General features: G+C 35.3%; 1 protein-coding gene across 2 annotated transcripts; it reads right to left on the bottom strand.

Moving 5' to 3' along the window:
• Positions 1 to 7,254: 7,254 nt before the first annotated feature.
• On the bottom strand, positions 7,255 to 14,422 carry LOC133183118 (uncharacterized). Of its 2 annotated transcripts, none has more exons than XM_061318076.1 (3): positions 14,325 to 14,422; positions 9,849 to 10,065; positions 7,255 to 7,802 (listed from the first exon to the last, which is right to left on the bottom strand). In XM_061318076.1, the coding sequence occupies exons 2-3, from the start codon at positions 10,053 to 10,055 to the stop codon at positions 7,503 to 7,505; spliced, it is 507 nt and encodes a 168-aa protein (XP_061174060.1). In that variant the 5' UTR covers positions 10,056 to 10,065; positions 14,325 to 14,422; the 3' UTR covers positions 7,255 to 7,502. The 2 variants fall into 2 exon arrangements, with proteins under 2 accessions (XP_061174060.1, XP_061174061.1); XM_061318077.1 differs by lacking the exon at positions 14,325 to 14,422 and adding an exon at positions 14,183 to 14,298.
• Positions 14,423 to 16,032: the final 1,610 nt, after the last annotated feature.

Here is a 16,032-nt window from a genome sequence, read left to right as displayed (position 1 = left end):
TTCGTTTGGCTTCCCCTCGGATATAAGGATTTGATCTCGGGAAACCAGAATCTTGGATACTTACGAAATGATATGTTTTAAATGTTCTTTTACCGATATAAAAGTTAACTTTAGATCAAAACTCCACCCACAGTGTAAACGTCACTGATTGACTTTTGACAAATGGTGTCAGCTGAGATGAAGGTTCAATCTATAAACTGCAATTTGTTACACATAATATACAATTATTGACTTGTATGCAGTAAATACAATGTAATATCACTTTGTTGGTACGTATCTAAAGCCTCCTATTGTTTATGCTCCTAGGCCACCAAATCTTGCAAATATTTCGTGATTTTCTTTGTAGGCTTTACATCAAATAAAAAAGCAATCAAAAACATCAAAATAATAAGACAATCAACAAGAAAATCAAATCATAAGACAATCACTAATAACGATCATAATGTAATCAACAATAAAATCAAAACAATAAGACAATCAATAATGACATCAAATCATAAGACAATCACCAATAACATTCATAATGTAATCAATGACATCAAATCATAAGACAATCACCAATAACATTCATAATGTAATCAATGACATCAAATCATAAGACAATCACCAATAACATTCATAATGTAATCAATGACATCAAATCATAAGACAACCACTAATAACGATCATAGTGTAATCAATGATGACATCAAAACAATAAGACAATCAATAATGACATCAAATCATAAGACAATCAAAACTGTAGATTCCTAAATATACACAAGGAATTAATTATCGCGTAATTTCGCGAGAAGCATCTCTCGCGAAATAAAATTACTCGCTTTTATTTTTATGGGGCTGAAATCCATGTAAAATCAGTTGATCAACCATCAATTCGCGAATTATTGTTCTCGCGATTTGACGTTTAAGGGCCATTTCGCGATATTAAGTACTCGCGTCAAATAAGGAATCTACAGTTATAAGATCAAACCATAATACAATCAATTATAAGGCAATCAAAAGTAACTGAGTATGCGTATGTCATATACTTTCAAGATCAAACAATCATTTCAGCCAAATATGGAAAATATAAAACAATTAACTCGTTTTTCACAGGGGGCATCCGGAAATTGACTACTTACCTGAAAAATCTTTGAAGAAAAATAGGAAAAATATTACAAAGTCGAAAATCTTATTTAAAAAAGGGGAGCTGAGGGGGGGGGGGTCAGTGAGAATTTTTTGAATTCATTAATATGGGAGGATCTGAATCTACTGCAACAAAAAGTGGGGGGGGGGGGGTGGCCTTCAATGAATATTTTCATACTGCATATCAATTAAAGTGTAAGTTCGGTAAAAAGTGGAGGGGTGGCTGCCTCCCTCCGTGTCTGCTCGTGTTGTAAAGCGTCAAAACTGTAAAAAAAAAAAAAAGAAAGAAAAAAGAAAAGTAGTTCCTCTCTTCTCACCCATTTTAAACCTGATTTAGCTGACTGGGTATATATATATATATATATATATATATATATATATATATATATATATATATATATATATATATATATATATATATATATATATGCGTTTTAAGGTTTAGATTACAGTGATGTATGAACTCCACAAATCTTCCCTAAACTGTATCATACAATGTTTGTGAAAGTACAAACTAACTTTTTTTTGATTACCTTTCAAGGGCGAGTTTCAAAACATTGCAATTGTTTGGAATCAAAACTGAGGGAAGCAAAAGTACAGCTATTATACTTTTTCAAAATAAGAATTGACCTTGGGTGATAGAGTACATAAAAATGCATGATAGTCACGATTTATTTAATTTTTAAAGTTTTGTTAAATTACAAACCATTAAAATCATTTTCCGATATTAATTCAATTTCACCGATATCTGTAATAGGTTAAGACAGATTGCACACATTTATACACGGATTTTAAAAATTATTATTGTTACATTTAGCATTGAAATAAATACATTTTGCATACATGTCATTATATTTTATCACCAAAACAGGCAGTAGTAAAGTCGGTTAAAGAGCTATCATAGCTCATGTTTATCTGTTTATCTGTTATATTGTATATAATTGCCGACTATAAATAAATTTTCCCTGACTTGGCTTACATGTAAGTGCAAAATTTCGTAATAATAACGAATGGACTGACAGGTTTGTACATTTTGTATTTTCAGCTACCGGATATTCGTACAAGTGACAATATAACAGGATCTTCAGTTCTGTGTATAAAGAGCTTCTTTAAGTGGCTTAATTGGTTCAACTGGATTTTTTTTCATAAAACATGTGACATTTTGCAATGTTATTAAATTCATGGAACTAATGTCAACTCAAAATGGAAAAAATGCTGAAAAAAACTATGTATATGTTTATATAAAAATTTATGATGCTGTCTGTCCATGCGCGGATCTAGGGTGGGGTGGGGGGTGGGGGGAGTCCGGACCCCCTGGAATTTGCAGATGTTTTAAAAGTATATACTGAAACAAATAAAAACTGACTTTGCCCCCCCCCCCCAACCCCCAGAAAACGTGGACCTCACCATCACCATCACGTTTGGGAAATGGATTTTAGGGGTTTTTTTTTTCATTTTTTCTTTTTAGTTTTTTTCTTTTTTTTTTTTTTGTTGCTTGTCAAGTAATTTTCTGGATAAGGAAGGGAATTTATTTTTTTTTTCCAATCTTCTAACTTTTTTTTTGTTTTGTATATGTACCTATGTCCAGTTTTTATATTATGTCTATATGTTATTAATGTACCCCATGTACCAATATTTTGGTTTGGGTGAATAAACTGGACTTGAACATTTTGCAATACCGATTTGTTGGGGGAGGGAGGAGTAAAAATATTTTTTGTCTATTAAATTTAGACTCTGCTAAGGTTCAAATTTAACACAGAAATGATACAGTTCTAAAATCGCTATGTCCAAGGAAAGAATTAAAAGATCACTGATCAGAAAATATGAGAATTTTCGTTAAATATATTTTGAAAAATAATTTAAATTAAGTTTTGGTCAACACATTGTTCAGAATAAAATTAGTTTTAGTTGCATGAACTTCATCATTGCATATATTACTTTCTCTCCTTTTAACAAAAATAAACAAGATGTCACGGTGTTTGTGAAACACTGATGCCCTCATATGGCAGCTTATGGCGAAGGTTAAAGTTTCTCAAATGCAAGTCAAACTCCAGGTCAAGAAATCAAAAATGTTGGTACCCAAAGAAAGGTCTTGTCTCGAGGAATATACCTGTAAAATATGAAAGCCCTAGTACAAACCATTGAAAAGTTATGGCGAAGGTTAAAGTTTTTTTTTCAAAGTAAACAGCAAGGTCAAGGTCAAATGGTGCCCAAGGGAAGTTCTTGTCACAAGTGATACACATGATCGTGAAAGCCCTAGAACCAAACGTTCAAGTGTTATGGCCAATGTTAAAAATTTTTAAAAGAAGATCGATATCCAAGGTCAAGGTCAATGCCAAAATTGTTGGTATTTAAAGGAAGGTCTTGTCACAAGGAATATACATGTGAAGTATGAAAGCCATAACACCAACTATTCAAAAGTTATGGCCAATGTTAAAGTTTTTCAAAACTATGTCAAACTTCAAGGTCAAGGTCAAAAGGTCAAAGTTGTTGGTATCTAAAGGAAGATCTTCACACAAGGAATGCATATGTGAAGTATGAAAACCTTAGCACTAACTGTTCAAAAGTTATGGCCAAGGCTAAACTTTTTTCAACAGTAGGTCAAACCCCAAGGTAAAGGCCAAAGCATCAAAGATGTTGGTATTCAAAGGAAGGTCTTTTCACAAGAAATACACTTGTGAAGTTTGAAAGCCCAAGCTCCAGGTGTTCAAAAGTTATGGCCAAGGTTAAAGTCTCATAAAATTTTGCAAAAATGGGTCAAACTCCAAGGTCAAATATGATGGTACTTAAATAAAGGTCTTGTCACAAGGAATACACATGCGAAATATGAAAGCCATAGCTCCAACCAATCAAAGGTTATGGGCAAGGTTAAAGTTTTTGCAGACAGACAGACAGCAAAAACTATATGCCCCCGAATCTTCGATTACACAAATACCCGGTAAATTTATTTCATGCAGAATGAATTTCTTTAAAAGGATTTTTAAAATTATGCAGATTTTGATCACAGATTTCATTGCTCTTGGAATTATTTTGCTATTCTGTATATCAGATTAACCAACTTTTTATTGATCAACATTTTATAACTTCTAAGATTGATCACTTTTATATATATGGTAATGGTAATGTCAATTTCTTAGTAAATACCTTGCAATTACATTCAATGTATTATATACAAATGAAGTAATTAAACTTTTCCTTTCAACACGCTCTTGATCTGTATACTATAAAAACACCCAATTCTGTTTATCTCATAAGATGATTTGCAAACTCTAAATTTCTATCTTAAAAAGAAAGAGAAAAAAAAAACAAATGCATAATTATCCATGGTAATTTATTATACCGGTATATCACAGATATCATAGGCAGAAATGTTCATTATCATTCAAGTAGAGAATCTAAGAAAGGTTAGAATTATAAAATGCCATAAATAACATATTTTAAAAAGACTGGATAGGGCAACATGAAAAAGGCTTTCAAACCAAATTATTTCACAAATGAGTAAATAATTGAACAACCCAGCCAAACAGATACAAGTACATGTAGATTGGATATGTCCCCAAGCACCAAATGACCAGTAACTGTACACCAATAATCAACAAAACTTAACAATTACTCTTTGAAACAAGAGACCCATGGGCCACATCGCTCACCTGAGCACATTGGCAAGGCAAAAGCACAAATCAGTTCAGTATTGAAAAGATTACTGGGGGGGGGGGGGGGGGGGGGGAGGGGGGGGGCTTGAATTTTAAACTACCTGATGATGCTTCCATGTCAATATATAATTTGTTTTAACAAATGGCTTTGTTGTACTTGAGAAGATTTTAAAAAAAAATCCCCATATATTCCTCTGTAAAAATTTGATCCCCCATTGTGGCTCCTCCCTATCCCAGGGGTCATCATTTGAACAAACTTGACTCTACACTACCTGAGGATGCTTCCATATCAATATGACTAAATATAGCTTTTCTGTTCTTGAGAAGAAATTTTTTTCTATATGTTCCTATGTAAAACTTTCCATCCCCTTATTGGGCCCCACCCTACCCTCGGGGGTCATCACTTGAACAAAATTGAATTTACACTACCTGAGGATGCTTCCATATCAAAATGACTAAACATGATTTTCAGTTCTTGAGAAGAAGATATTTTCCTTTATGTTCCTATGTAAAATTTTCGATCCCCAATTATGGCCCATCCCTATCCCCTGGGGTCATCATTTTAACAATCTTGAATCTACACTACCTGAGGATGCTTCCATATCAAAATGACTAATCATGGCTTTGCAGTTCTTCATCAGAACATATCTTCCTATATATTTCTATGTAAAACTTTGATCCTCCATTGTGGCCCCGCCCTACCCCCGGGGGGTCATGATTTGAACAAACTTGAATCTACACTACCTGAGGATGCTTCCATATGACTCATCATGGCTTTGCTGTTCTTGAGAAGAAGATTTTTAAAGGTTTTTCCTATATATTTCTATGTAAAACTTTGATCCTCCACTGTGGCCCCGCCCTACCCCCGGGGGTCATGATTTGAAGAAACTTGAATCTACACTACCTGAGGATGCTTTCATATAAATATGACCAATTAAGGCTTTGCTGTTATTGAGAAGAAGATTTTTAAAGATTTTTCCTATATATTTCTATGTAAAACTTTGATCCTCCATTGTGGCCCCGCCCTACCCCCGGGGGGTCATGATTTGAACAAACTTGAATCTACACTACCTGAGGATGCTTTCATATAAATATGACCAATTAGGGCTTTGCTGTTCTTGAGAAGAAGATTTTTAAAGATTTTTCCTATATATTTCTATGTAAAACTTTGATCCTCCATTGTGGCCCCACCCTACCCCCAGGGGTCATAATTTGGACAAACTTGAATCTACACTACCTGAGGATGCTTCCATATAAATATGACCAATTAAGGCTTTGCTGTTATTGAGAAGAAGATTTTTAAAGATTTTTCCTATATATTTCTATGTAAAACTTTGATCCTCCATTGTGGCCCCGCCCTACCCCCGGGGGTCTTGATTTGAACAAATTTGAATCTACACTACCTGAGGATGCTGCAATATAAATATGACTCATCATGGCTTTGCTGTTCTTGAGAAGAAGATTTTTAAAGGTTTTTCCTATATATTTCTATGTAAAAATTTGATCCTCCACTGTGGCCCCACCCTACCCCCGGGGGTCATGATTTGAACAAACTTGAATCTACACTACCTGATGATGCTTCCACATGAGTTTCATCTTCCCTGGCTTTGTGGTTCTTGAGAAGAAGATTTTTAAAAGATGCTACTAATTTTTCACTAATTCTTCATTATCTCCCCTTGAAAGAGGGCATGGCCCTTCATTTGAACAAACTTGAATCCCCTTCACATAAGGATACTTTGTGGCAAGTTTGGTTGAAATTGGCCCAGTGGTTCTTGAGAAGAAGTCGAAAATGTGAAAAGTTTACAGACGGACGGACGGACAGACAGACAGACAGACGGACAGACGGACTACAGACAAAATGTGATCAGAAAAGCTCACTTGAGCCTTCGGCTCAGGTGAGCTAAAAAATGTCTTGGAAATATAATAAAGCCTTTTTCTGGTTTATCTGATTTCTACACTGTACTCAAACAAGTGCATATACCTAGAAAGTACACAGGCAGCCCACTGAGAACTTTGAATTTAGCAAACAATTCAAAAATCAAGACTGCCGTAACATAAATTTGGAAAATTCAGCATCATCAATAATAAGAATCTATGAGACATGATGGTACTTTAAGGCTTATATATGCAGAACATTCCTTTTTGCCATCAAAAAAACTCCTTTGCATAAACTTTACATTAAGAGTGTGTGGTGATTAGTGATAAGTGCAGAAGATTCTGGAGGGGGTACTTTTATATTCCCTCTTTGGAATTGAGGTTCATGCTAATGTCTTGAGTATTCCAAAAGAAAAGTACAGTTTAACTAAAACTGGACTTTTAAAAGAACAAATGACATTATGCTTGAAAAGTGCAAATAATAATCTTTCTCAAGATCACACAGTTGCTTAAATTATGTAATTACAGTATGATTTGGCACAAAAGTTTTAAACGACAGTTTTATCTTAAATCAAGGAAATATGAATATAATTAAAAAAAATTTTTCTGATCATAAGAGTTATTGCAAAAAGCATACATTAAAAGTAAAATATGTACCTCAAGTACTGTGTTGCTGCATACTTTTGAAAAAATGATCATAATGCTATTTACTGGCCGAAACAAATGAGCAATCATGGAAATAAGTATGTAGTGTTCAAATCACTGTGAAAATTACAAGTTATCTCAACTTTCATGACGACAATTGACAGTGAACAAACTTTGTTCGAAGGCTTATATCATTGAAACCCATTACATCAGTGCCATTGACTGAGCATCACGTAACACTTTCTCTTCTAATGAAAAGTCATAACTAAGCCTAGGGATATCTCGCTCTTGTTGATGGACAAGATTACTATGTGATGCGGCATCATGCAGGTCAAAAATAACCTGCAATTGGGGTGAAATCTTGAAAGTGACCCCAGTGATTTCACTGTGGCTGGTCAAAGGGATAGTATTGTAATTCATTGCAGAGTTATTCTGGGCATTTTGGTGTCCATTCCAGTGCATATAATCCATGTATGTAGGCAACTCAGACTGTGTGTCCTTTATCTAAAAAAAAAAATTTATATAAATAAACATAGGTAATCAAAGATTACGAAGCTCACCTCGACGAATGTTATCTACATGTAAGGCAAATTTCAAATCATATTTTTTATCTAGTTAGGGTACATCCCAAGATCAATATCCATGCAAGTTTGATTTAATAATAGACCTGCTCAAAAAACTTTTGACCTGTTTAGTAATCAAGAAAATTTTGGTCAGTTCCAACATCCAAAGCAAGTCTGGAAGTTTTCATCCTTAGATGCACCATCTATGCAAGTTTAATCATAAAAGGCCATAATATTATATAGCTACTCAAAAAAAATTACCCTGGTCACTCATCTGGAAAATGTACGTCAGATTCAGAATCCAAAGCAAGTCTGGAAGTGTCCATCCCTAGATACAACATCCATGCTAATTTGGTTAAAATATGGCTAAAATTCACTCATGTGGAAAATCTAGGTCAGATCCAGCATTCGAAGCAGGTTGGTTAGTGTACATCCCTAGATGCATCATCCATGAAAGTTTTGTCGAGGTAGGGCTTATAGTTACTTGGGAATGGGACTACTCCTAAATCTATACCTGGTCTCACATGTGGAAAATGTAGGTCAGATCCAGCATTCGAAGCAAGTGTGGTAGTGTCCATCCCTAGATGCATCATCCATGCAAGTTTGATCAAGGTAGGGCTTATAGTTACTTAGGAATGGACCTGCTCCTAAAACTTTAATTTGGTCACTCATCTGGAAAATCTAGGTCTGATTCAGCATCCGAAGCAAGTGTGGTAGTGTCCATCCCTAGATGCATCATCCATGCAAGTTTGGTCCAGGTAGGGCTTATAGTTACTTGGGAATGGACCTGCTCCTAAAACTTTAACCTGGTCACTCATCTGGAAAATCTAGGTCAGATCCAGCATCCAAGCAAGTGTAGTAGTGTCCATCCCTACATGCATCATCCATGCAATTTTAATCCAGGTAGGGCTTATAGTTACTTAGGAATGGACCTGCTCCTAAAACTTTAACCTGGTCACTCATCTGGAAAATCTAGGTCAGATCCAGCATCCGAAGCATGTGTGGTAGTGTCCATCCCTAGATGCATCATCCATGCAAGTTTGGTCCAGGTAGGGCTTATAGTTACTTGGGAATGGACCTGCTCCTAAAACTTTAACCTGGTCACTCATCTGGAAAATCTAGGTCAGATCCAGCATCCGAAGCAAGTGTGGTAGTGTCCATCCCTAGATGCATCATCCATGCAATTTTAATCCAGGTAGGGCTTATAGTTACTTAGGAATGGACCTGCTCCTAAAACTTTAACTTGGTCACTCATCTGGAAAATCTAGGTCAGATCCAGCATCTGAAGCAAGTTCGGTAGTGTCCATCCCTAGATGCATCATCCATGCAAGTTTGGTCCAGGTAGGGCTTATAGTTACTTGGGAATGGACCTGCTCCTAAAACTTTAACCTGGTCACTCATCTGGAAAATCTAGGTCAGATCCAGCATCCAAGCAAGTGTAGTAGTGTCCATCCCTACATGCATCATCCATGCAAGTTTGGTCCAGGTAGGGCTTATAGTTACTTGGGAATGGACCTGCTCCTAAAACTTTAACCTGGTCACTCATCCGGAAAATCTAGGTCAGATCCAGCATCCGAAGCAAGTGTGGTAGTGTCCATCCCTAGATGCATCATCCATGCAATTTTAATCCAGGTAGGGCTTATAGTTACTTAGGAATGGACCTGCTCCTAAAACTTTAACCTGGTCACTCATCTGGAAAATCTAGGTCAGATCCAGCATCCGAAGCAAGTTTGGTAGTGTCCATCCCTAGATGCATCATCCATGCAAGTTTGGTCCAGGTAGGGCTTATAGTTACTTGGGAATGGGACTTGCTCCTAAAACTTTAACCTGGGACGCCGACGCTAACGCCGACGCCGACACCGACGCCGGGGGTATAGCATAAGCTCATCTCGACTTTGTCGAGGTGAGCTAATAAAAAGTACTGAAACAACAAAATTTAACATAACCTTAAATGACATCTCGGTGTTATTCTCTCTGTAATATGTACCTGTGTCTGATTATAATCTGGTGGGGAATCCCCTGTAAAATTGCTGGTATACACTGTTGTTCTTTCACTTTCAGTTTCTGCTACCAGTAAAAATCCGTCCTCTTCTCTCTCCGATTCCCCAGACTGTTGATTGGTCATTCCAGAACGAGACTGCTGACTCTGGAAAGGTCGAATCACAGCTTGGAAGACATCACTGGCAAAGTTCATACTTTAGTTTCTGTAATTATTTTTAAAACATGTGTAAAGTAAGCCTTGCTTATAAGGAACTTACTTAACAATGAAATCTTGCAAAAAATCAGTATGAGAACTAAACCAAGTCATTTGAGATTTACATAATTGCTATTTTTGTCATGTGTGGCCTAATGCATTTTTAAAAACAATTTTTTTTAAAATAATACATATAGTTTCATGCATTTATTATACATATTTATGTATACATATTTCTGGCCCACGTGTCAATTGATTGTAAATCAATTATTAAAGGAATAAAATAAAATGCAAAATAGTTTTCTAATATTATGACAAAATTTTGTGGAGAGCTACCCTGCTTGACATAGTGTTTGACACATTAGTTCATTACAGTCAAGTATTGAGAAAAATCACTCTCAATCCCATGTTTCCAAATGCAGTCTCCATTCTACAATGGTATACATAGAGACTAGCCACAGGTGCAATACATCTGATGATTATTTTTCACATTTGCTAACATAGTACATTCCGTAGTACATAGCTTTACAATTTGATTGTTGTCCATCAACATAGGAATATTTTTTGTTTGTTTGTTTATTGTTTAACGTCCCTCTCGAGAATTTTTCACTCATATGGAGACGCCACCACTTGCAGGTGGAGAGCTACAAATTTTGACCTATACTTGGCACTCAGGGCCATTGAGCAGTGAGGGATCTTTTTCCTGCAAGCACCTACTGCGACATGGGACCTCGGTTTATACGGTCTCATCCGAAGGAACGGTCTCCACATCCCACTGTGGGATTCGAACCCGCGACGTAAGGATCAACTCCTTACTCCATGACTCTAGAGCAAACGTTCTAACCACTGCACCATGCAGGCGACTCAACATAGGAATAATAATGTATAATCTTTTATAAGACTAGTCTCAGAGTGTACAATTGTAAACTGAAAATGATCAACACCTGTAACTTTACTTTCTTTTATCTTAATCAAAGGGTACTTGTTTTAGCTGCAGAACATTGAGACATAAATGTGCCAGAGAGCTACAGAACCAATCAGTGAAAATACTCTCAACTTATGGCAACCTTTCTTTGTCATAATCTTTGGATATTATGTAACAGAGACATGCAAGTGCCTCCGAAACAAAATGGATTTGAAGTTGGCACCTCTGGCATGCCAATCCAGTGCTCTATTGATCAAGCTAAGGGATTAACCCACTCGCCCAAGCAAGTAGGATGCCTTGTATCTTACACTATCACATTGTCCTCTCCAGAGATAGAGATGTCCTCATATCTTTTTTGGAGTGCCAACACCTGCAGGGTGAAGTTCTGGAGGCAATCGCTTTCCCCCACCAGAGAATACCAGGTCCTATTGTGGGTCCCAAATGTAACATAGACATGTGCCTACGAATGGATTTGAATCCAAGACTTCTGGCATGCCAGCCCAGTGCTCTACAGATCAAGCTCAAGGATTAACCCACTAGCCCAAGCTAGTAGGATATCATGTATCTTCCACTACCACAATTATTTCTCCTGTTACATGTAAATGCATTTCCCCATCTAAAGCATGGTATCTGTTAATTTAACATATATTTCATCCCCATAGGGGCTTGGTTTCAGGATGATTAATTTATGTATTGTGTTTTTCTATGTTTGTCTAGATATACTGAGGCATCCCGGAATTGCAAGGAAAGTCTAGAGGGAACAAGTTTGGTGCAGTTTCTGACCTCTCTAGACTTTCTGTACATTTCTGGAATGCCTCTACACTTTACACAGTTAGAAATCATCAGTCAGATTGCTTTCAATTTTATTATGTGCTAGGTATCGAGGACATTTGGTTTACTGCATGTTTTATATGGCAAGTGCAAATCGGCAAAAATAGAACAGGGTTATTCAATCATTTTTGAAGCTAGATCTCACCTGACACTGCTAAGAAAAGTGTAGATATTAAAATCAAGTGGAATCCAAGATGGCAAGTGTCAACCCTCATCTCTTTTTTATAAATGTATGTTGAAATACAATTTTTTTTAAACTGCAAATTTCAGCGATTTTTGATTTTTATCATATTAAGGGCACACACAACGTAGTTTGAACTTTATTGTCTTTTTCTCTGGAGTTGAAGAGTTCCAATACTTGAAGGAACTGTGAGCTACATTTTAATGTCTATATATGCTGTTGTACACTTCTTCTAAACAAGTTTGGATAAACAAAACATCTAGAATATATGTTTAGTAATTTTTGTATATTTTTCTTTGAATTATACAATAATTTTCATCAATTCATATCTTTTCAAAACTCATGGTAATACATGTTGATTTTTTGCCTATGAACATCTGATGGCACTATAATCTTAAACTAAGAATATCTTGAAAAATTATCAGTAGGTAAGGTACGTTGCGTATGTCCTTAAATCAGTATATTTAGACAGACATAGGAAAATACACAATACACAAAATATACCATCCTGAAACCGAGCTCCTGTGCATAGATGTAGGTACTAGGTAATGTCTGAACACTTCTCTAAATAGAAAAGTTTTGGTTAACCTCTCTTTTATATTGTCTGTGTAATTTATTTCCCAAAGACCTAACGCTTACACAGGGCTCGACATTAACGCTTGTCCGCTTGTCCGGTACCAGTGAAAAAAAATTACAGACAAGTGAATATTGCCGGGCACTTGTCCGATTGGACAAGTGCATTTTAATGTAAAGAAGTCTTCAAATAATAAAATGAACGACTGTTCATCTGTTGAAAGTTCATCGGTAAGGACAGAAGCAGTACATAAAAAACGAACTTAGATCCCGATATGGATTGCTATGTAATCGAGTTCACACTCGATCGGGATCGAAGTTCACTAATTGCATACTACTGCAAAGGCATTAAAGTTACGTCGAGTTACGAAGTTTAGATTCTGTTTGATGTTGACAGTTTCATTTGTGAACATTTATGTTGTTGATAGGATAGAAAGTCTAGATGAAATTTTGTTTTTATGTATTTATCAATAACATCACGAATCAAGCACATGTAATGGACTTTATTTTAGTTTTCAAGTTGACAGTTTTGTATCTTTATTGAACAATTTTCGGACAAGTGAAGTTGAAGTTCGGACAAGTAAATGTCTTGGTAACTTGTCCGAATGGACAAGTAGGAAAAAAAGTTAATGTCGAGCCCTGTTACAATTCTGTATCTAGAAAGTGATTTTGCTTGACATTCTTTGCCTCTGACCTAAGTTGGTCGATTATTCAACTTCAACCCCACTTGATATAACTTTGGTTTAGCTGAGGCGATTGTTCCAGGGCTAGACAAATAGCATTGCCCAACGCCCGGGACAACCAATTTTGTTTGGCGGGCATGTTATTTGATAACTGGTTTCGGCCCGCGGACAAGTGTTTTTCCAGTTAACAAAAACCATATACTCAAATGTTGTTTTGTTTTACCGTTGTTAAAATATAATGAATCACAGCAGAGTATCTGTTTTCGATGCAGTTGACCACTACATCGAACACTCAGTCGGAACTTCTCTAGAATTGCCCATTCATGTCTTGATAATATATATACATGAGAAGTAGAACACGGCAAGTATCGATGTCATGTCAAAAAAGTTGAAGAGGATTTTGGACCTTTCTTTTGTCAAAATGTAAAAATCATGCTGTGAATACACGATACAAACACACGTTGCTGTTATTAAATTGGAGGTGTTGACTGGCGAACACACACAATCATGAAGTTGAACCCTTAATCGACATTCAGGAGTTTTTTTTCATAACACAATAATGTAGATACAAGTGTGAAGTGTATTATTTTCATGTAAAAAATACAGTGAAACGTATAAGTACATGTTTATTTGTACACATTGACATGTACATGTATTTAAAATTTTAAGTTTAATAATCAATGCACAGTGCAGACGCTAGGAAGTCTCCCTAGAATTATAAATTTTCCCCTTAATTTCTCTATGGGAGAGTTAGTGATTTTGGTTCAAGGTTGGTCCTAAATATTAATGATAATGTTTTAGTTTTGTGTTATTTAAGAAAAAGGTGGGACAAGCATATTTTTTTGCAGGACGAGTAATTTTACGATGGTAACCTGTCCGAGGGCAAGTACTGATAATTTCTATTTGTCTACCCCTGTGTTCAACATTTGCTTACCTCACTGAGTCAGTCACATAGATCTAGCTCTCTGAATGTCGAGTTCCAGCTTAAATCTTGGAAATCGCTCACTTTTTTCCATTATGGACAGTGTATCAATAAAATAAATACATAAAAAAGAGATAATTAAAAGATTATTTACCTAACAATTCATATCAACACGTTACTTTCCTGGAAAATGACGTTATGGCATAAAATATTGCAATATTTGGCATTTGATGACGAATGGTTGCCATACAAATCGAAAGTACACTATATAATACAAAACCAAGTCCGGATTCAACCCGGTTGTCGATTTTGATTTTTTTTTAAAATCGTTATCTTACATAACTATTTCAATTTAAATAATTCATTCCCAGCCGCTATACATATAAAATGTAAAAATAATAGCGATGCAATTTTTATTTTTTTTAAACCAGGGACTTATATACTATTATATAGGTCCCTGTTTAAATTAGATGTAGGCTGATTTTGCCAATAAACTGACCATTCGATCGCTATGGGCGGCGGAAAGGGATTTTTCCAAAAAAAAAAAAAGAATTAATACAAAACTAACAAATAATTTTGCACAAAAAAGACTGAAATACAAATAAACAGCTAAAAATAAAATCAACAGACTCAACTACAAAATCAACAGACTCCGTCGCAAAACGAACGATCACCAATGCAAAACCAACAGTCGTTAACTGAATTTACGCTAGATGGCGTGCAAAAAAAGTACAGTCATAAGCGAAATTAACGTTAGATAGCGCGAGAGTCTGTATTACCGCGGGTATGATTTTTTAGTAAAACGTTAATTCTGCGATATTTTTTGGATTTTTCTTATGGAATACATTGTAAATGTGTACTAGAAGAATAATTTATGAAAAAAGTACATAAAATATTTTTTGACCTGTGGGGCATATTGGAGGGGGGGGGGTCCTGTCCACAAGTACCTGTGATTTTAATCAGTCATTTCATCCATGCACCCGTAGGTACTAAACAAAGAAAACAAACTCGAAAAAAAAAAACTTTGTTTGCTCGATCGGGGGGGGGGGGGGGGGGATCCAGCAATCAACAAAACAATGACTTGAATTGTAAAAAATGTTTTCTGCAAAATGCAAGATGATCCCTATTGATATCAAGGTCCGATAGTGATAAAAACTTAGTATTCTCGGGGAACCTATTTTGGTGGTAATAAGCATTCAATTACAAAATTTTGCTAACAAGTACAATTGAATAGGAAATTAATGCAGTTTTACTTTAAAGGTTCATATAATTTATTTAAATATTAAGAAAATTTTGGTCAAATAATATCCAATAGATATTTTTTCTCAAAATATATATATTTTAGATATTACGGAAATGAACCCACTATAGATTTACAGAATGTTTTTAACAGTTATATATGTTTATATTGAAAGTGATGAATAAATGTTCATCATATCTGAAAATTCTTTTTGAAGTAAAGTTGCCATGGGTCCATTGGTTACCCTCTTCAGACAGCCAAACTGGGCTCACATGACAATGCCAACTTTGGGCAAAAATCATGATTACAGTTAAAACAATTCTCATTTTAACCTTTTCCAGCCGATTTAAAATATATTTTAGATGTATTTATTGTAAATTTATTTACTATCTAAATGCATCCAGCCTTTAAAAATATACACATAGATTATATAACAGACATGAACTTTTTGGAGTCCCCTAAAATTTTACATTTCTTTGATTATCAAATGACAGTTGCTTAACTTTTCCATACAGATGTTAAACTTTTGTTAAGATTTTGTTTTTGATTGCATACTCTCAACAAATTCAAATTTAATTGGTAATTTCAATCTTAATTCTTTTACCTTTCATAAATTGAGTAT

The sequence above is a fragment of the Saccostrea echinata genome, unplaced genomic scaffold (assembly GCF_033153115.1).
Source record: "Saccostrea echinata isolate AGI-Se365-2 ecotype Australia unplaced genomic scaffold, CSIRO_AGI_Sech_v1 ptg000009l, whole genome shotgun sequence".
In the NCBI taxonomy this organism is placed as follows: domain Eukaryota; kingdom Metazoa; phylum Mollusca; class Bivalvia; order Ostreida; family Ostreidae; genus Saccostrea; species Saccostrea echinata.
Note: the sequence above shows the minus strand (reverse complement) of the source record. Positions and strands in the feature narration are given on the sequence as shown.